We start from the raw sequence: 17,999 nt of genomic DNA on the forward strand, positions 1-17,999 counted from the left end.
GTATAGAAATAATCCTTTTAAATACTTACCCCCAAATCTTCAAGCACACCTGATCCTCTGGTCAGTCACTTCGTGCTCTTCCTGTCGCTGTGGGTGGGGAAGTGGTGATCACAGACTACACTGATAAGTAATTCTCTCAGAGATTCAGGGCTCCAGAGGAAGTGCGATGTGACCACCATTGTCTTTGTTCTCAGAGGCTATTGAGTCTTGGATTCAAATCTAAGGTTCTCCTGTCCTATCTTGAGTTTCTTCAAAAAGAGTAGCAGGGGAAGATGGTCTGGTTGACAAATTACCCCAGAGGAGAGGTCAGGTTTCTATTACAGGACTATAGGAAGTCTGGCTCCAGGGTAAGAGTTTGGAAGTGGTTTAGGGACCTGGCCCTCCTCCCTGCATTTAGTTCCCCGACCACTCCCTCTTGTTTGCCTTAAAATTCTCCATCGTAAAACTTCCCTCCAGGCCCCGAGGAAAGTTTGGGCTCCCTCTGGCTTTATGGAAAACCAGATGGTCTATGAACAGAAAGATGCTCCACCTCCTAATCCCCTGGGCAGTGGAACCTCACACCCGGGAAGCTTGCCTTGGATTCATTCCACTAAATAATGCTATAACACATGCGAATACCCTAGTGTTTTCTGTACTTTAAAGTAGTAAGTGTACAGGAATAAAATAACTGCTAAGGTTAGAAACTGACAGTGGAGGAAGGGCGTGGCTTCTGGGTTTCAGAAGTATATTTGCCCAAATAACAGGGTGTTTCTATTCCCAGCATTATGGGGGAAAAAAAATTGGTTTTTGACTGCATGAAGTGGCATGCAGGATCTTAGTTCCCCAACCAGGGATCGAACCCACACCTCCTGCATGGGAGCACAGACTCTTTACCACTGGACCATGAAGGAAGTCCTGAATATTCTTAGAGAAGTTGAAATAATTTTATATCCTCCATTTAATTCTATAATTGCTACAAGTAACATTTTGCTGTGTTTATCACATAACCAGCCATTGCTCCCTCCATCCATCCATCTGTTGAGTTTTTGGATGCATTTCGAAGTACCGCTGCTGTTGCTAAGTCGCTTCAGTTGTGTCCAACTCTGTGCAACCCCATAGACGGCAGCCCACCAGGCTCCCCCATCTTTGGGACTCTCCAGGCAAGAACACTGGAGTGGGTTGCCATTTCCTTCTTCAATGCATGAAAGTGAAGTCGCTCAGTTGTGTCCGACTCTTTGGGACCCCATGGACTGCAGCCTGCCAGGCTCCTCTGTCCGTGGGATTTTCCAGGCAAGAGTGTTAGAGTGGGGTGCCACTGCCTTCTCCAGATTTCGAAGTACATTTGCAGGCAGTACATACTAAACACACGTGCGTATCATTAACTAGTGTGTTTGCCCTTTTTGGAGAGTCGGTAAGATTTGCATACAGTGAAATGCAGAGACCTCAAGTTTACCATTGATGTAACAAATGCTTACACCTGTCAATCCAGCCCTCGCCCCCCCCCTGCCCCCTCCCCCCAGCCCTTTGAGATCACTTCCACCCAAAAAGCTCTCTCCTGCTGCTGCCCAGGCCGTCTCCACCTCTACTCACCAGAGGCAGCACCTGTCTGATTGCCTTCAGGTGTGATCTTCACCCTCCATGCTGTCACTGGGCTCCCCACAGGGAGCCTGAGTTCAGGTAAGTGGTTGCCTCCCTTCACCAATTATCTTTCCTTAGCCCCTGCTGCTGTTCTGGAATTTGGATGTTCCTCTGTGAGCTGGTATTGCCTTTTCTTCTGAAATGAGTCCTAAAAACACTCCAGGAATTACAGGTTTTCTCCCTTTTCATATATTGGACTCAAACCCAACTGTTCTTTTTGTGCATTTTTTCATTGAGAATCCTAAATCATCTTTCTGTACCAAATCCATGTTCTCATGAATTACCCAAAGAAGAACAAAGAAATGGAGACCTCATGAACTGGATCATTGCAGCAAAGATCAAATCATTAAATTTGAAGATTTGATAGAAGTCATTCGATAGGTAGAAATCATTAAATTGGCAGGTACATCAAACTGGTAGACAAAATCCAGGGTCAGTGAGCTTAAACTGATGCTGCTGCGGCTGCTAAGTCACTTCAGTCATGTCCGACTCTGTGTGACCCCACAGACAGCAACCCACCAGGCTCCCCGTCCCTGGGATTCTCCAGGCAAGAACACTGGAGTGGGTTGCCATTTCCTTCTCCAATGCATGAAAGTGAAAAGTAAAAGTGAAGTTGCTCAGTCGCTCAGTCGTGTCCGACCCTCAGCGACCCCATGGACTGCAGCCTTCCAGGCTCCTCTGTCCATGGGATTTTCCAGGCAAGAGTACTGGAGGGTGGTGCCATTACCTTCATATTCGATTGAGAAAGAAAATAACACATTCAAAGTACTGGTCCTACCATTTTGTTAAACAAGCTCAGCTGGATCAAAGGGCACTTTTTTGGGGTCTCCCAGGTCTTTAACTTTATTCCCTGGGGCTTGCTCTTCCCCTGCCCCTGGATGGAAAGTAGGGCAAGTCCTGGGCTTCCCCCATCGGCAGATGACGTGTCCAGTCCAGTGTAACAAAATGACTAAAAGGTGTTTGAGATAGAAGCGGCCCCTTCCTCAGGCTGGGTGCGCTGCCAGCCTTATACCTGGCAGTGGAGGGAACAGCAAGTGCTTGACTGTGGCCTATTTCCCCACCTTGTACTGTCTTATTTGCAAAGAGGGGAGTGAGATGAGGAAAGTTCATACTTTCTCAGTATTGTGAACTGGCTTCTTCCTCTTGGAGCCTGGTGTGTTCAAAGCTGATGCTTGTGCTTCTGGTGCGTTCTACTTGGTTTTCAAAACTCTGGCTCTTGTCCCCCTAGCCCCGTTACCTTCCACCGTGCAGGCCCAACCTTCCATTCCCTTACTTGATAATGCATTCTCTCTGGCTGGCCCTCTGTAACTTTCCTTTAGACTCCTGGTTCTCAGGGTCCTCTCTGCATGGTCCCCCTCTGTTGATTCAAGGTTAAGCAGAATCACCCTCCCACTTCCCTCCATCTGTGGTGAGACTCCAGCAAATTCCACAGTTTCTAAAAATTGTCCTCAGATTTCTAGCTCTTGTGGGATAAGATCAGGCGGAAGTGTGAATTCACTTGGGGCTGCTTTGTCTTGCAGTCCTGCATTTGTCCTGTTACCCCTCCTGGCATATGGCAAGTATTGGGGGTCTCAGCAGAAACTGAGATGAAAATAATCACACTTTAACATCCTCGTTCACAAGATATATGTTGTTGAAGACTTGCCTAAAGGTGAGATGGAATAAGGAATTTCATCATTTTTAATTCTCTGGGCTTAAGCACTGTTTTGACATCCAAGATTGTGTTTTGGCTTTCAGGTAATAGGTTTTCGTATATATTTAGGAAAAATATCATGAGCAAAAACAGCAGACTACCTAAAACTTGTTTTTATTTTGCAAACTGCTGCATAAGAGTGCTTTGTTCATTCAGTTACTAGTGAATGACTGCTATGCACTAGGTCCCAGTCTAGACATAAAGGAGACAGTGGCAAGAGCTTATTTCTAGTGAAGATGAGACAGACAATTGGAAAACAAAAACCAAGCTATGCTTGGGCCCCACCCTAGGCCAATTTAATCATAATCCCTGAGAGTAAGCTCAGTTTATAAAAGCTCCTTGGGTTTTTGTGACATACAGCTAGGGTTGAGAACCTCTGGCATAGTCCTTCATGCCCTGGTTAAGAGTATAGGAGGCTAAAACAAAAACATCATACAGAGATAAGCACTTTTGAAAGATAAAAAAATATGAAGGGAATAAATGCAAGAGAAGAGTTGCAAGATTAAGTTGTTAAGATCTCCCAGAAGAGGGAAAAAAGAAACAAAGATTTTGTTACAAGTTATGCTATAAGTAATGAAACTGCTTTAGACTCAGATCTGTCTCTGTTGAGTAAAAGAGCAAACAGAGGCTCAGAGAAGGAACCTGCTGGGTCACAAGGTAATTGGTGGCCCAGATCAGGGGTGGTTCCACCCTCACCTGACAGCCAAGGCCAGCTCTGCCCTTCCTCAGGCCCATGAGTTGCAGGCAGAAACCACACAACAGCACAGAAGAGGCGCTGCCCAGAGCTGATACTGTTTTCTCACCAGTCTTCTCTGAGCCCTGAGTGCCCAGCATCAGTGCTCAACCCAGACTCAGGCTCTGCTCATGATGTGGGTGGGAGACCGCCCCTCAGATAGGCAGCGTCTCGGAGAGATGACACAGTGGGTGCTCAGAGGAGAGGTCCTCACCCAACAGGTATTTACTAAGCATGTGCCATGCGCTATATTCTGTCTAGGGGCCAGGAGAGAGCAGGGGCCAAATATGTAGGAAATGCTGCCCTTAAGGGGCTTACATATTAGTGGGAAAGAGAAATAAAATACATTTGTAAAAATATATAGCATATTAAATTTAAGCCCGCAGTGAGGTATCACTACGTGACCATCATAACGGCAAAATTTTAAAAACTGGCAACACCGGATATCAACAAGGAAGCAGAGCAGTTGGAACTCTCACGTATCGTTGACAGGAATCTAAAGTGGGACACTGTGTTAGTTCCAGGTGTGCAGCATGTGCAATATCTGTACACTGGGAACGATCAGCACAGTCTAGTTAACATCTATCACCATACGTAGTTACAGAATTGTTTTTCTTGTCATGGGAACCTTAAGGTCTACTCTTTTAGGAAATTTCAAGTATAAGTGTTGTTAACCATAGTCACCATCGTTGTTCAGTCGCTCAGTTGTGTCTGACTCTACTGGGCTGTAGCATGCCAGGCTCCCCTGTCCTTCACTATCTTCAGGAGTCTGCTTGAGTCAGTGCTTGATGTCCATCTAGTCAGTGAAGCCATCCAACCATCTCATCCTCTTCTGCCCCCTTCTCCTGCCTTCAGTAGCCACCACGCTGTACCTTATATCCCCATGACTTTTACATGTTTATTTTAACCATCCCCAACCTCTGGCTACCACCTGTTTGCTCTGTTCTCAGTATCTGTGAATCTGTTTTTTTGTTTTATTTACTTGGTGTTTTTTTTCCTCCATACTTCATGGCTTGCAGGATTTTAGCTTCCTGACCAGGGATCAAAGCTAGGCCCTTAGCAGTGAGAGTGCAGAGTCCTTGCCACTGGACTGCCAGGGAATTCCCTTTATTTCCTTGCTTTTCCTTTAAAAAAAAAAGTTTATGTGGCTGCTTCAGGTCTCAGCTGTGGCATGCCAGGATCTTCCTTGTGTCACGAGGAATCTTTCCTTGTGGTGCACAGGCTCTCTAGTTGTGGTGCACAGGCTCTCTAGTTGTGGTGCGCGGGTGCAGTACTTGTGGCCCATGGGCTAGTTGCTCCTCAGCAAGTCGGATCTTAGTTCCCCTACCAGGGATTGAACGTGTGTTCCCTGCAGTGCTGGGTGGATTCTTAACCCCTGGACCACCAGGGAAGCCCCTTTCTTGCTTTTAGATTTCACACAGAAGTGAAATTATGGTCCATCCATGTTGTCAAAAATGATAAGATTTCCTTCCTTTTTCATGACTGAATAATGGAATATTTTCCATTGTGTGTGTGTATATATATACACCATATTTTCTTTATCTGTTCATCTATTGATAGACACTTAGATTGTATCCATATCTTGGCTATTGTAAATAATGCTGCAGTGAGCACTGTCGGTTAGTCTTTCAGTCGTGTCCAATTCTGGGGCGACCCCACGGACTGTAGCCCACCAGGATCCTCTGTCCATGGGATTTCCCAAGCAAGAATAATGGAGTGGGTTGCCATCCTTCTCCAGGGGATTTTCCCAACCCAGGGATTGAACCCGTGTCTCCTACTTGGCAAGCAGATTCTTTACCACTGAGCCACCCAGGAAGCCTGCAGTGAACATAAGCGGTACTTTTATCTTTTCAAGATAGTGATTGTTTTCTTTGGATAAACACTCAGAAGTGGAATTGCTGGATCATATGATAGTTCTTTTTGTTTTTTGAGGAGCTGCCACGGTGTTTTCCATAGTTGTTGGGACCAATTTACTTTCCCACCAACAGTGCACAAGGGTTCTCTTCTTTCCACATCCTCACCAACACTTGTTATTTCTTCTCTTGAGAATAGCCATTCTAACAGTTGTGAGCTGCCATCTCCATGGTTTTGATTTGCATTTCCCTGATGGATTAGTGATACAAGCACCTTATCATGTACGTGTTGGCCATCTCTATGTCTTTTTTGGAAAAAGTCTACTCAGGTCCTCTGCCCATTTTTTAATTGAATTGCTTGTTACTGTTGAGTCATATGAATTATGTATATATTCTGGATAGAAACCTTTTATATCCAAAACCTCTAAAATTTATTGTATAAATTGTCTCCTATTTGGTAGGTTTCTTTTCATTTTGTTGATGTACAGAGCTTTTAAGTTTGATATAGTCCCAGTTTATTTTTGCTTCTGTCAACTTTGCTTTTGGTGTCAATTCCAAAAAACCATTGCCACGGGGACTTCTCTGGCTGTCCTGCGGTTAAGACTCCATGTTTCCAATGCAGAGGGCATGGATTCAGTCCCTCGTAGGGGAACTAAGATCCCACATGCCATGCGGCATAGCCAAAAATAAAATCATCACCAAGACTGATGTCAAGGACTTTCCCATCTATGTTGTCTTCTAGGAGTTTTATGGTTTCAGGAATTACAGTCCAGTCTTTATTCTAAGTTGATTTTTGTGATTTTTGTGTCTGGGGTCTAGTGTCATTCTTGTGCACGTAGCTGTCCAGTTCCCCCAGGAAGACTGTCCTTTCCCCACTGTGTATTCTTGGTTTCTTTGTAGGTAAGTTGACTAGATATGCATTGGCTTATTTCTGGGCTCTCTATGTTGTTCCATTGATCTATGTGATACTGTTTTATTATAGCTTTGTAATGTAGTTTGAAATCAAGGAGTGTGATGTCTCCAGTTTTCTTTTTCTTTTTCAAATTGCTTTGACTATTCAGTCTTCTGTTCTATTTCTGTGAAAAAGGCCATGGTAATTTTAATAGGGCTTGCATTGAATCTGTAGAATGCTTTGGGTAGTATTAACATTTTAACAGTATTATTTCTTCCAGTCCTAATGAGCACAGCATGTCTTTCCATTTATTTGGGTCTTCAGTTTCTTTCAGCAGTGTCTTCTAATTTTCAGGATACAGGTCTTTCACCTCCTTAAATTTATGCCAATGTAATTCATTCTTTTTGATGCAAGTTTAAATGGAACTGTTTTCTTATTCTTAATTTCTTTCTGATAATTCATTTTAGTATATAGAAATGCAACAGATTTTTATATATTGATTTTGTATCCTGCAACTGTACTGAATTTATTAGTTCTAACAGTTTTTTGGTGGCATCTTTAGTATTTTCTACGTATAATACCATATCATCTGCAAAGAGTGACAGTTTTCCTTTTTTCTTTGTGATCTGAATAGCTTTCATTTATTTTTCTTGCATAATCTCTCTGGCTAGGACTTCCAATACTATGTTGAATAAATGCAGTGAGAGTGGGAATGTGCTTGTCTGCTCCTGATTTTAGAGGAAAAGTTTTCAGCTTTGAGTAAGATGTTAGCTAAGGGCTAGTCATATATGACCTTTATTACACTGAGGTATGGTCCCTCTGTACCCACTTGGTTGAGATTTTTATCATCAATGGATGTTGAATTGCAACTTACTGAAATACATCAAAAAGATAAAATTTAAAAAAAAACGATAAATGGATGGACGGACAGATAGTAATGAACTAAGTGTTAGATGTAGAATGTACCTGGTGAGTATTTGGGAGGTCATTGAACAGTTATTTCAGGTGTTCTATTTGCTTGAAAATTTTCATCATAAAACAGTTAGAAAAACATATATTAGAAGGTGATAACTGCTCTGGGGAAAATTAAGCAAAGTATTGGGTGGGAGGATAGTGACTAGGGTGGGAGCTGCAATATTCAATAAGATCATTCAGGAACGCTTTCCTTGAGGAGACCTTGGAAATAAGTGCTCCAGGCAAAGAGACCAGTAACTGCAGAAATGTCCTGGGGTACATGCCTGTCTGGGATTCCCAGAGTTGTGATAGCAAGGCCGCCAGTGCAGTTGAGGCCAAGAGGGCAAGAGTGAGGTAGATAAACCTAGAGAAGCAACAGGGAGGAAGATCCTACAGGCCTCACGGGCTAACTGTTCAGCCTTTGACTTTTAACGATTGGGGTATAGGAATAACCTGATCCAACACCTGTGTGCCCATGTTGACTCTTGTCATTGTAGTGAGACCAGTCTCAAGTGGGCAAGGCCAAAGCAAGGAGACCAGGGAGGAAACAATGGCAGAAGACAGGCAAGAGGTGATGATGGCTCTGACTTGAGTGGCAGGAGTGGAAGTGGAAAGAAGTGGTAAGATTCTGGAGCTACTTTGATTGTAGAACTACAAGGATGTGGGCATGGATGACAGGGTGTGGGAAAGAAGTCAAAGATGACAGATGGAGTCAGGGAAGATTACAATTAGAGTCTCTTTGGGGGAAGATCTTCGGTTCATTTTGAGTAGGTCAAGTTTGAGATGTCTGCTAGACTTCCATCTAGAGACATAAAACAGGCCAGGCCTTTGGATTCAGGGAAGATACGGAGACAAGCAGTGAGAGTAACCAGAAGACTGGTGGAGGGGGGTGTCAGCCCTGCTGCTGACTGGCCAGATAGGAGGAAGATGGAGCAGAGACCTTGGGATTTGGGGATGGGTTATCCCCAAAGGCTTACCCTGACAAAAGAAGGTGTAGCCACTTCCTCAAGGCCATGGCCGACCTAATTCTTCCAGCTGCTCTTAATGGTTCTCATCAGTCTCCTGCAATTTTGTGTATGTGGGATGTGTCCACTTTGACACACAGATCTAGATCAAGAGTCAGCAACTAAAGCCCTCAGGCCAATTTTGTCTGTTTTAGCCAATAAAATATTATTGGGACACAGCCATGCCCATTCAGTTTAGGCCTGTTTCTGCACTCCAACAGAACCGTGTGGCTTCCAGAGACCCTACAGCCTGCAAAGTTGAAAATATCTAGTTTGCCTGACCCTGTCTCTCCCTCTTTCACTACAGGAACATTCTGTTGTTCTGTTACACAAGATATTTAATGATTAGACATTTAGGTGCCTCCCCCCTTTGTTTGGCTATTAGGAAAATGTTCCAACAAACATACCTAACTGTATTTCTTTGGGCTCATGTGTACATCTGGATTGCAGGATATGAGCATCTTCAGTGTTGGTAGATTTTGTCAAATTGCTCTCCAGTGAAGCGGAAATGATTTACACTTTCATCAGCAGTGAAAGAGTTCTCATTTTCCTGTACTACCCTAAAACTTAGTCTTGTATGTTTTTAGACTGTATTAGTTAGCAGTCGTGGACATCACAAGATGGTCAACACCGAAATCAGATTGATTATATTCTTTACAGCCAAAGATGGAGAAGCTCTATACAGTCAACAAAAACAAGACCGCGAGCTGACTGTGGCTCACATCATGAACTCCTTATTGCCAAATTCAGACTTAAATTGAAGAAAGTAGGGAAAACCGCTAGACCATTCAGGTAAGACCTAAATCAAATCCCTTATGATTATACAGTGGAAGTGAGAAATAGATTTAAGGGTCTAGATCTGATAGATAGAGTGCCTGATGAACTATGGAATGAGGTTCGTGACATTGTATAGGAGACAGGGATCAAGACCATCCCCATGGAAAAGAAATGCAAAAAAGCAAAATGGCTGTCTGGGGAGGCCTTACAAATAGCTGTGAAAAGAAGAGAGGCGAAAAGCAAAGGAGAAAAGGAAAGATACAAACATCTGAATGCAGAGTATCAAAGAATAGCAAGAAGAGATAAAGCCTTCTTCAGCAATCAATGCAAAGAAATAGAGGAAAACAACAGAATGGGAAAGACTAGAGATCTCTTCAAGAAAATCAGAGAACATTTCATGCAAAGATGGGCTCGATAAAGGACAGAAATGGTATGGACCTAACAGAAGCAGAAGATATTAAGAAGAGGTGGCAAGAATACACACGGAAGAACTGTACAAAAAAAATCTTCACGACCCAGATAATCATGATGATGTGATCACTAATCTAGAGCCAGACATCTTGGAATGTGAAGTCAAGTGGGCCTTAGAAAGCATCACTATGAACAAAGCTTATGGAGGTGATGGAATTCCAGTTGAGTTGTTTCAAATCCTGAAAGATGATGCTCTGAAAGTGCTGCACTCAATATGCTAGCAAGTTTGGAAAACTCAGCAGTGGCCACAGGACTGGAAAAGGTCAGTTTTCATTCCAATTCCAAAGAAAGGCAATGCCAAAGAATGCTCAAACCACCGCACAATTGCACTCATCTCATATGCTAGTAAAGTAATGCTCAAAATTCTCCAAGCCAGACTTCAGCAATATGTGAACCGTGAACTCCCTGATGTTGAAGCTGGTTTTAGAAAAGGCATAGGAACCAGAGATCAAATTGCCAACATCCACTGGATCATGGATAAAGCAAGAGAGTTCCAGAAAAACATCTATTTTTGCTTTATTGACTATGCCAAAGCCTTTGACTGTGTGGATCACAATAAACTGTGGCAAATTCTGAAAGAGATGGGAATACCAGACCACCTAACCTGCCTCTTGAGAAACCTGTATGCAGGTCAGGAAGCAACAGTTAGAACTGGACATGAAACAACAGACTGGTTCCAAATAGGAAAAGGAGAATGTCAAGGCTGTATATTGTCACCCTGCTTATTTAACTTATATACAGAGTATAGGAAAAGGAGAATGTCAAGGCTGTATATTGTCACCCTGCTTATTTAACTTCTATGCAGAGTACATCATGAGAAACGCTGGACTGGAAGAAACACAAGCTGGAATCAAGATTGCCGGGAGAAATATCAATAACTTCAGATATGCAGATGACACCACCCTTATGGCAGAAAGTGAAGAGGAGCTAAAAAGCCTCTTGATGAAAGTGAAAGAGAAGAGTGAAAAAGTTGGTATAAAGCTCAACATTCAGAAAACGAAGATCATGGCATCTGGTCCCATCACTTCATGGGAAATAGATGGGGAAACAGTAGAAACAGTGTCAGACTTTATTTTTTGGGGCTCCATCATCACTGCAGATGGTGACTGCAGCCATGAAATTAAAAGACGCTTACTCCTTAGAAGAAAAGTCATGACCAACCTAGATAGTATATTCAAAAGCAGAGACATTACTTTGCCAACAAAGGTCCGTCTAGTCAAGGCTATGGTTTTTCCAGTGGTCATGTATGGATGTGAGAGTTGAACTGTGAAGAAGGCTGAGTGCCAAAGCATTGATGCGTTTGAACTGTGGTGTTGGAGAAGACTCTTGAGGGTCCCTTGGACTGCAAGGAGAGCCAACCAGGCCATTCTGAAGATCAACCCTGGGATTTCTTTGGAAGGATGATGCTAAATCTGAAACTCCAGTACTTTGGCCACCTCATGAGAAGAGTTGACTCATTGGAAAAGACTCTGATGCTGGGAGAGATTGAGGGCAGGAGGAGAAGGGGATGACCCAGGATGAGATGGCTGGATGGCATCACGGACTTGATGGACGTGAGTCTGAGTGAACTCCGGGAGATGGTGATGGACAGGGAGGCCTGGTGTGCTGCAATTCATGGGGTCGCAAAGAGTCGGACACGACTGAGCAACTGAACTGAACTGAACTGAGTTAGCAGTCTTTCATTGTTTGTAGACTTCTTTGGGTTTTCTGGCTATGGATAATAGTTTTGCTCCTTTCTTGTCTTGATGCTCTGGCTGGGCCCTCCACACAATATTGCATTTTGTTCAATGATAGGATTCAAAATTTTGTTTCTGGCTCTAAAGAGAATAATGGTTAACATTTACCGTAGAGCATGGTGTTTTACCATCAAGTATAATATTTGACACAAGTTTGAGTTTTTTTATGTTGGGAGAACTCAACTAGAAAACCATCTGGACTCATTTTTTGTATATGGCTACTTGGTTTGTCTACTTCTTTTTAAATTGTTCTTGGCAAACTATCTTTTTTTCTAGAAAACTGTCCATTTATTCTAATTTTTTAATGTATTGGTATAAAGTTTATAATCTTGTCATTTCTGCTGTATCTGTAGTTATATCCCTTTTGTACATTATGTTAGTCGCTCAGTCGTGTCCGACTCTTCGACCTCATGGTCTGTCCATGGAATTTTCTAGGCAAGAATACTGGAGTGGGTTGCCATTCCCTTCTCCAGGGGATCATCCCAACCCAGGGATCGAACCTGGGTTTCCTGCATTGCAGGCAGATTCTTTACTGTCTGAACTACTAGGGAAGCCCTTTTGCACATTATTTTATTGGTCTTTTGAAAGATCCAGCTTTGTTTTGTGGCCCATATTGTGTTTCTGTTGTCTATTTCTTCAATTTCTGCTCTTCATTATCTTCCACTTTCTTTGGGTTTACACTTACTGCATTCTAAAATTCTTTGACACTCTGCTCATAAATTTTCTGTATTTCTTTTTACTTAATATCACTAATGGGCTTCCCTGGTGGCTCAGAGGTTAAAGCATCTGCCTCCAATGTGGGAGACCCGGGTTCAATCCCTGGGTCGGGAAGATCCCCTGGAGAAGGAAATGGCAATCCACTCCAGTATTCTTGCCTGGAGAATCCCACAGACGGAGAAGTCCATGGGGTCGCAGAGTCAGACACGATTGAGCGACTTCACCACCACCACCAACATCACTAATAAAGATCTTTTAAATTCTGCTTTAGTTCCCCGTACCCTCACCCTGGAGTTTTTATATGCTTTCTCATTTTTAGTTTGACCCAAGTAGTTTTCATTTCCATATGATTTCATCTTTAAGTAAAGAGTTTTCTATAAGTGTTTTAAATATCTGAAGACCTAGACTTTACTCTGCTCTTGTTTGTGGTCAGAGAACATAGTCTGTATGAAACTGATTATTTGATATCTATTGAGATTTGTCTTGGGGCCTAGTAATCAGGTCATTTTTTTAAGATAAATGATTCCTGTGTGCCTGAAAGTAATATATTGGGTTCAAGTTTCTACCAGGGTCCATTGATTAGAATTATTAATAGTATTAAAATCTTCTATATCCTTTTTCTTTGACTGGTCTATCAGTTACTGTACAAGGTCTTAAATCTCCCACTGTGATGAAGGATATGGTCGTATCTTCTTGTATCCTATCACTTTTGCTTCATATTCTTTCAGCTTTTTTTTTTTAACCTCTAACACACATTTGGAATTGTTCTATCTCCTTAGAAAATTATTCTTTCCATCATTTTGTGTTGACCCTCTTCATCACTAATAATGTCTTTAGTCTTAAGACTATACTTTCAGGGATCATTTCTATATTTCGTTACTATTTTAGTGTTTGGAAATACTGTTTACCTTCTGAAGTGTTTGGAAATACGTACTTGACTTTACAAAGCCAGGTAATTACTAATTATCTTTATCCTCCTCTTCTCAAATAAATGAAGCTTCTGAGAACACTTAAATTCCGACCACCCTCTCCAGTCCTACCTGTGATCATGTCCTGCTCCTTGCTCTGCTCTCCACAGTCACCACTCATGTTCTGTGGCAAGTGCTTGTTCAGATAGACTTCCATGCTTATCAGTTTAGTTACTTGCCATTTCTCTAATTTCTTCCCTTTAGAGTTCTGCAAATTCACTACAAAGTGTTTAAAGTGAAGTCGCTCAGTCGTGTCTGACTCTTTGCAACCCCATGGACTGTAGCCTACCAGGCTTCTCTGTCCATGGGATTTTCCAGGCAATAGTACTGGAATGGATTGCCGTTTCCTTCTCCAGCAGATCTTCCCCGATCCAGGGATGGAATGAAGTGTTTAGATGAGATTTATTTTTATTTATTCCGTTCCAGATTTTAGGTGAGGCTCCCCATCTTTAATCAGTTTTGGAAGTTGTTGAGGAATTGCCTGCCCCACATTCTCTTCTCTTCTGGAAAGCTGATTGGACCCGAGTTCTCCTCACTTTACCATTCCTGTCCCTTCCTCTTTTATATGTTCCACCTGGCTTGTTTTCTCGCTCATTGCTTCTGACCTTTCATCCGGTTCAGTGATTTTCTCTTCTGCTGTATCTAATAGGCTTTCTTGCCTCATCCTTTGAGAACTTGACTTTCAATAGCTCTGTTTTTCAATTCTAGAAATTCCATGTAAAACTTTCACGCTCCTTTGTAGTGTCTTGCTCCAAGTGTCTTCATGTGTTAATCCCCCACCCCGACCACCTTTATCTTTCTCTAACCAAGAACCCCACAAAGGCAAGGATGTTTGTTTCAGTGCTGTCATCCCCAGTGCCTCCTACCGTCCCAGGAACGGAACAGGCTGTGAGCGCTGTCAGATGACACAGTAACAGTGGGGACAGGAGGATGCTGTGCCGCAGCCCGGCTCCGCCCCTCCCGCCGGCGGAGCTCTGCTCCCCTACCCGCCTTGGCATCGAGGATTTGCAGCCTCCCCTCAGACCCTGCCTTAGGAAGACGGCGCCCCTCCGCAGGCCGTGACGTCACGGGACTGTGACGCGCCCTCGGAGCCCCCGCCCCTTCGCGTCGCGGGGCCGGCAACACAGGCTTTCTGCGCCGTGACGTCACCGGTCCGGGCGGGTGGATTTTGCGTCGGCCCAATGGGAGCGGCGCGCCGGCCTCCCCTTTAAGGAATGTTGTGACCTGACGTCACCCAGGCGAGTTACCTCCCCGAGCCGCCGCCGCCGGGCTCAGCGCGAGCTCCGGAGCCCTTGTGCGCGAGGCGCGGAGCCCCCGGAGCCCCCGGACCGCAGCCACATCCCTGCGTCGCGCGCCTCGGAGGTCCGGCCTGCGCGCCCCGCCGGGCCGGCGCGATGCCCTCAGACCGGCCTTTCAAGCAGCGGCGAAGCTTTGGTGAGGCCCAGCGGGCGATCTGCGAGCGCGGGGTAGGGGCGTGGGGGTTGGGGGTGTTGGCCGACCGACCCGACTGCCGCAGGTGACGTCAGCTCCGTGACGTCAGGCTCGGGCTGGACCCCCAGGCTGGGAAGCCGGCTCGGGCCTGGGCCGGGGCCTCTGCCTCCCATGTCTGTGTTGTGCCCGGGCCGTGGGGCACGAAGGCCCCCGGGGGCGGGAGCGTCAAGGAGGCGGGGCGGGGGCGGGGCCGCCCCTCGGGTACCCGCGGGGCGGAACCTCGGCCCGGCCTCATCCCCGCCCGCTGTCCGTAGCCGACCGCTGTAAAGAGGTGCAGCAGATCCGCGAGCAGCACCCCAGCAAAATCCCGGTGAGTCCCTCCGCCCCCTCCCATCCCGGCCCGACCCAGGCCCCAACTCGGGCTCACGCGTCCCCCGTCCCACCCCGCTCCCAGGTGATCATCGAGCGCTACAAGGGTGAGAAGCAGCTGCCGGTCCTGGACAAGACCAAGTTCCTGGTCCCGGACCATGTCAACATGAGCGAGTTGGTCAAAATCATCCGGTGCGCGGGCAGCAGCTGTCAGAGGGGGACTGGGGTTCTGCTGGGATCAGGCAGGGCGCTGGGTCTTCCGGCAAAAGATGGGGTGGAGGTGGGGTATGGGACCGGGAGCTGGGTCCCTGTTCTGGGGAGGTTGGGAAAGGTCAAGGTCAAGGCTGGGGTCAGTGTCCAGTCAGAGGTAACCGCCTCTAGAAGGGCCTGGGATGGGTGTGAAATGGAGGATCAGGGTCATTTTGGGGAGGGGTTCAGGCTGCGCTCCCCAACATCCAGGCCCCTCACAGTGTGCTGCCTCCTGCCCCCCTCAGGCGCCGCCTGCAGCTCAACCCCACTCAGGCCTTCTTCCTGCTGGTGAACCAGCACAGCATGGTGAGCGTGTCCACGCCCATCGCGGACATCTACGAGCAGGAGAAGGACGAGGATGGCTTCCTCTACATGGTCTACGCCTCCCAGGAAACCTTCGGCTTCTGAGCCAGCAGTAGGGGGGGGGTTGGCTTGGGCATGGGGGGGGGGGGCCCTGTCAGGCTCTGCCCAGGGAGCTCCTTAACTGAGCTGCCTCTGCCCCTGCCCCTGGTGGGTGGGGCAGAGGTGCCACCTCCTAGCCAGGGGGTACCAACTACACCTCCTCTGCTTCTGGGTGGATCCTGGCCCAGTCATGTTAGGGGGTTGCTCTTCTGGGTGCTGGCTGGGATTGGGGAGAGTGGGGAGCAGCCCCTAGCACCCCTGCTCTGTGTGGTTTGTCTTTTTTTTAGGCCCCTGCCTGTCTGCCCATCTGCCCCTCCCTGACCTGAGGCGCTGCCCCTGCCTGGACCTGCCCACCCCTAAAGGACTGGCCCCGGGCACACCTGGTCTTGATGTGGTGTATGGATCTGTGGTCACTGTCCCTCTGCAGAATAAAGATTGCTCAGGCCTGCCTGGCCCTCTGCCTCCAGCTGCTTGGGGACTGGGAACGGCTGGGGGGTGGGGAGAGGACTGCCCCACACCATTTTTGGCTGGCGTGCACACAGACCTGTGTTCTGTAGACTCAGAGCTCTCTCAGGAAACCCACACCTGTGTGTAGTGCCCCACGGCAGTATTATGGGTCATGCCCACCCCTTCCAAGAGTGCAGTGTGGTCCCAGGGCAGATGTGTTGGTAACAAAAAACATTTATTAAGTAGCCACAACCTAACAAACCCTGCTCACCTGCTTCGTCCCCTTTCCTGCTTGGGAGGGCGGGCTCCTTGGTGTGTAGAGCCACAAAGTGGGCGATCCAAGGGGAGATGCTCTTGGTGACTCCCCCCACGGACCTTGCTGCTGGCGTTGGCTCCTCACTGGTACCAGTAGTCGTCACCCTGGACTCAAACCTCATCTGCCCTTGGACTTGCCTACTGGCACCTCTGGTTAGAGGGCCTTGGCCCAGCTGCTGGCCCTTTCACCCCGGAAGTCTGTGCAGCCTTGTGCCCAGCCAGGCCTACTTGAGCACAAGCATGGCCTCCGTGCCGTCCTTGGCGGTCAGGTAGAGGCCGTGTGTGAGGTAGTACTCGCGCCGCAGGAAGGCATAGAAATAATCGGAGATGAGCAGGATCTGGGGGGAGAGAGAGGTTGTGAGAAGCTTTATGATACCTGCCCCTGAACCTTGGGTCATTGAGGGGCCGGGTAGGTGTTAGGGAGATGCTGCCCAAGGAACCCCCCCATCTCAGGGCATACACTTGACCCTGCAGGGTCTCACTGGCCCCTCAGAAGTTGCCGTACCTCCTCCACCAAGCCCTGGCCTCAGCTCTCCACTGGTGCCCCTCCACCTCACCTGGGTGCCCACTGGCCCTTTCATGCCAGCTGTGTCCCCTGTCAAACCTGCTTCTCCCACTGGGAACCTATATCCCCCATCTTCCATCCAGGTGTTCAGGCCACAGAATCAGCAGACTCATCTCTTCCCCACACCAGGCCCCCAAGCCTGTTGGTTCTTTTTCTGCCTGCCCCTACAGACATCACCCTGGACAAAGCCACTGTCACACGAACAGCAGTGGTCTCTCTGGGCTTCCTGACCTCAAACCTCCCGCCTGCCCACCCTAGAAGCAGAGGTTGCTTTTCAAATCACAAATCTGGTCGTGCTGCTTCCTAGCTTCAGGCCTGTAAAGGTGCTCCATGGCTCTTCGGGTGAAGATCAAACTCGGGGGCTCTGAGGCCTTGCGCCTGGTGTGTGTGCTTTAGCCTCTCCCATGCTCCACCTCACTCAGCTCCAGCCACACTGGCTTCTTCCCTCCCAGGTCCGGACCTTTGCTGTTTCCTCTGCCTGAAATGTTCTCTTTCCCTTTCATCTCGTCAACACCTGGTTGCCCTTCAGGCTCAGAAAGGATCACTTCTTCAGGGAAGCCTCCCTCACACCCCAGACTGGGTCTTGACACCATTCACTTCTATGGTAGCACAGACCCATCCAAATTGCAGTTCTGCTTTCATCCGTGTGACTGCCTGGTGACCGCGGCCCCTCCCCTGGCCTGGGCAGAGTCTAGAGTGATTCTGCCATCATGGTGTCTGTGCCTGGCTTGGTCTGTCTGTTCTCTCTGGGCCCCAGAACTGAGAGGGCCCTAGCAGCTCAGTCCACCACCCCCCTCCCTGATGCC

At 46.9% G+C, this 17,999-nt stretch overlaps 2 protein-coding genes across 3 annotated transcripts in view; one reads left to right on the forward strand and one right to left on the reverse strand.

Moving 5' to 3' along the window:
• Nucleotides 14,547-16,320, forward strand: MAP1LC3A (microtubule associated protein 1 light chain 3 alpha). Of its 2 annotated transcripts, XM_018057740.1 has the most exons (5): nt 14,547-14,849; nt 15,161-15,216; nt 15,301-15,407; nt 15,710-15,879; nt 16,154-16,320. In XM_018057740.1, exons 1-4 carry the CDS (start codon nt 14,810-14,812, stop codon nt 15,870-15,872), a joined length of 366 nt encoding a protein of 121 aa, XP_017913229.1. In that variant the 5' UTR covers nt 14,547-14,809; the 3' UTR covers nt 15,873-15,879; nt 16,154-16,320. The 2 variants fall into 2 exon arrangements, with proteins under 2 accessions (XP_017913229.1, XP_017913228.1); XM_018057739.1 differs by having other exon boundaries at nt 15,710-16,320.
• PIGU (phosphatidylinositol glycan anchor biosynthesis class U) overlaps nt 16,528-17,999 on the reverse strand; it is a 93,904-nt gene continuing 92,432 nt past the window's right edge. Inside the window, exon 12 of the mRNA XM_013968951.2 lies at nt 16,528-16,966. Coding sequence (XP_013824405.1) covers nt 16,853-16,966 — 114 coding nt within the window. The 3' untranslated portion in view covers nt 16,528-16,852. The remainder of the gene's footprint in view (nt 16,967-17,999) is intronic.

This window comes from Capra hircus, chromosome 13, assembly GCF_001704415.2.
Source record: "Capra hircus breed San Clemente chromosome 13, ASM170441v1, whole genome shotgun sequence".
Lineage (NCBI taxonomy): Eukaryota > Metazoa > Chordata > Mammalia > Artiodactyla > Bovidae > Capra > Capra hircus.

Bases quoted from the DNA above. Each gene is read 5' to 3' on its own strand.
- MAP1LC3A (XM_018057739.1), top strand. From the start codon at position 14,810: ATGCCCTCAGACCGGCCTTTCAAGCAGCGGCGAAGCTTTG. The intron at 14,850-15,160 runs GTGAGGCCCAGC...CGCTGTCCGTAG, and splicing joins CAAGCAGCGGCGAAGCTTTG to CCGACCGCTGTAAAGAGGTG. The intron at 15,217-15,300 runs GTGAGTCCCTCC...CCCCGCTCCCAG, and splicing joins AGCACCCCAGCAAAATCCCG to GTGATCATCGAGCGCTACAA.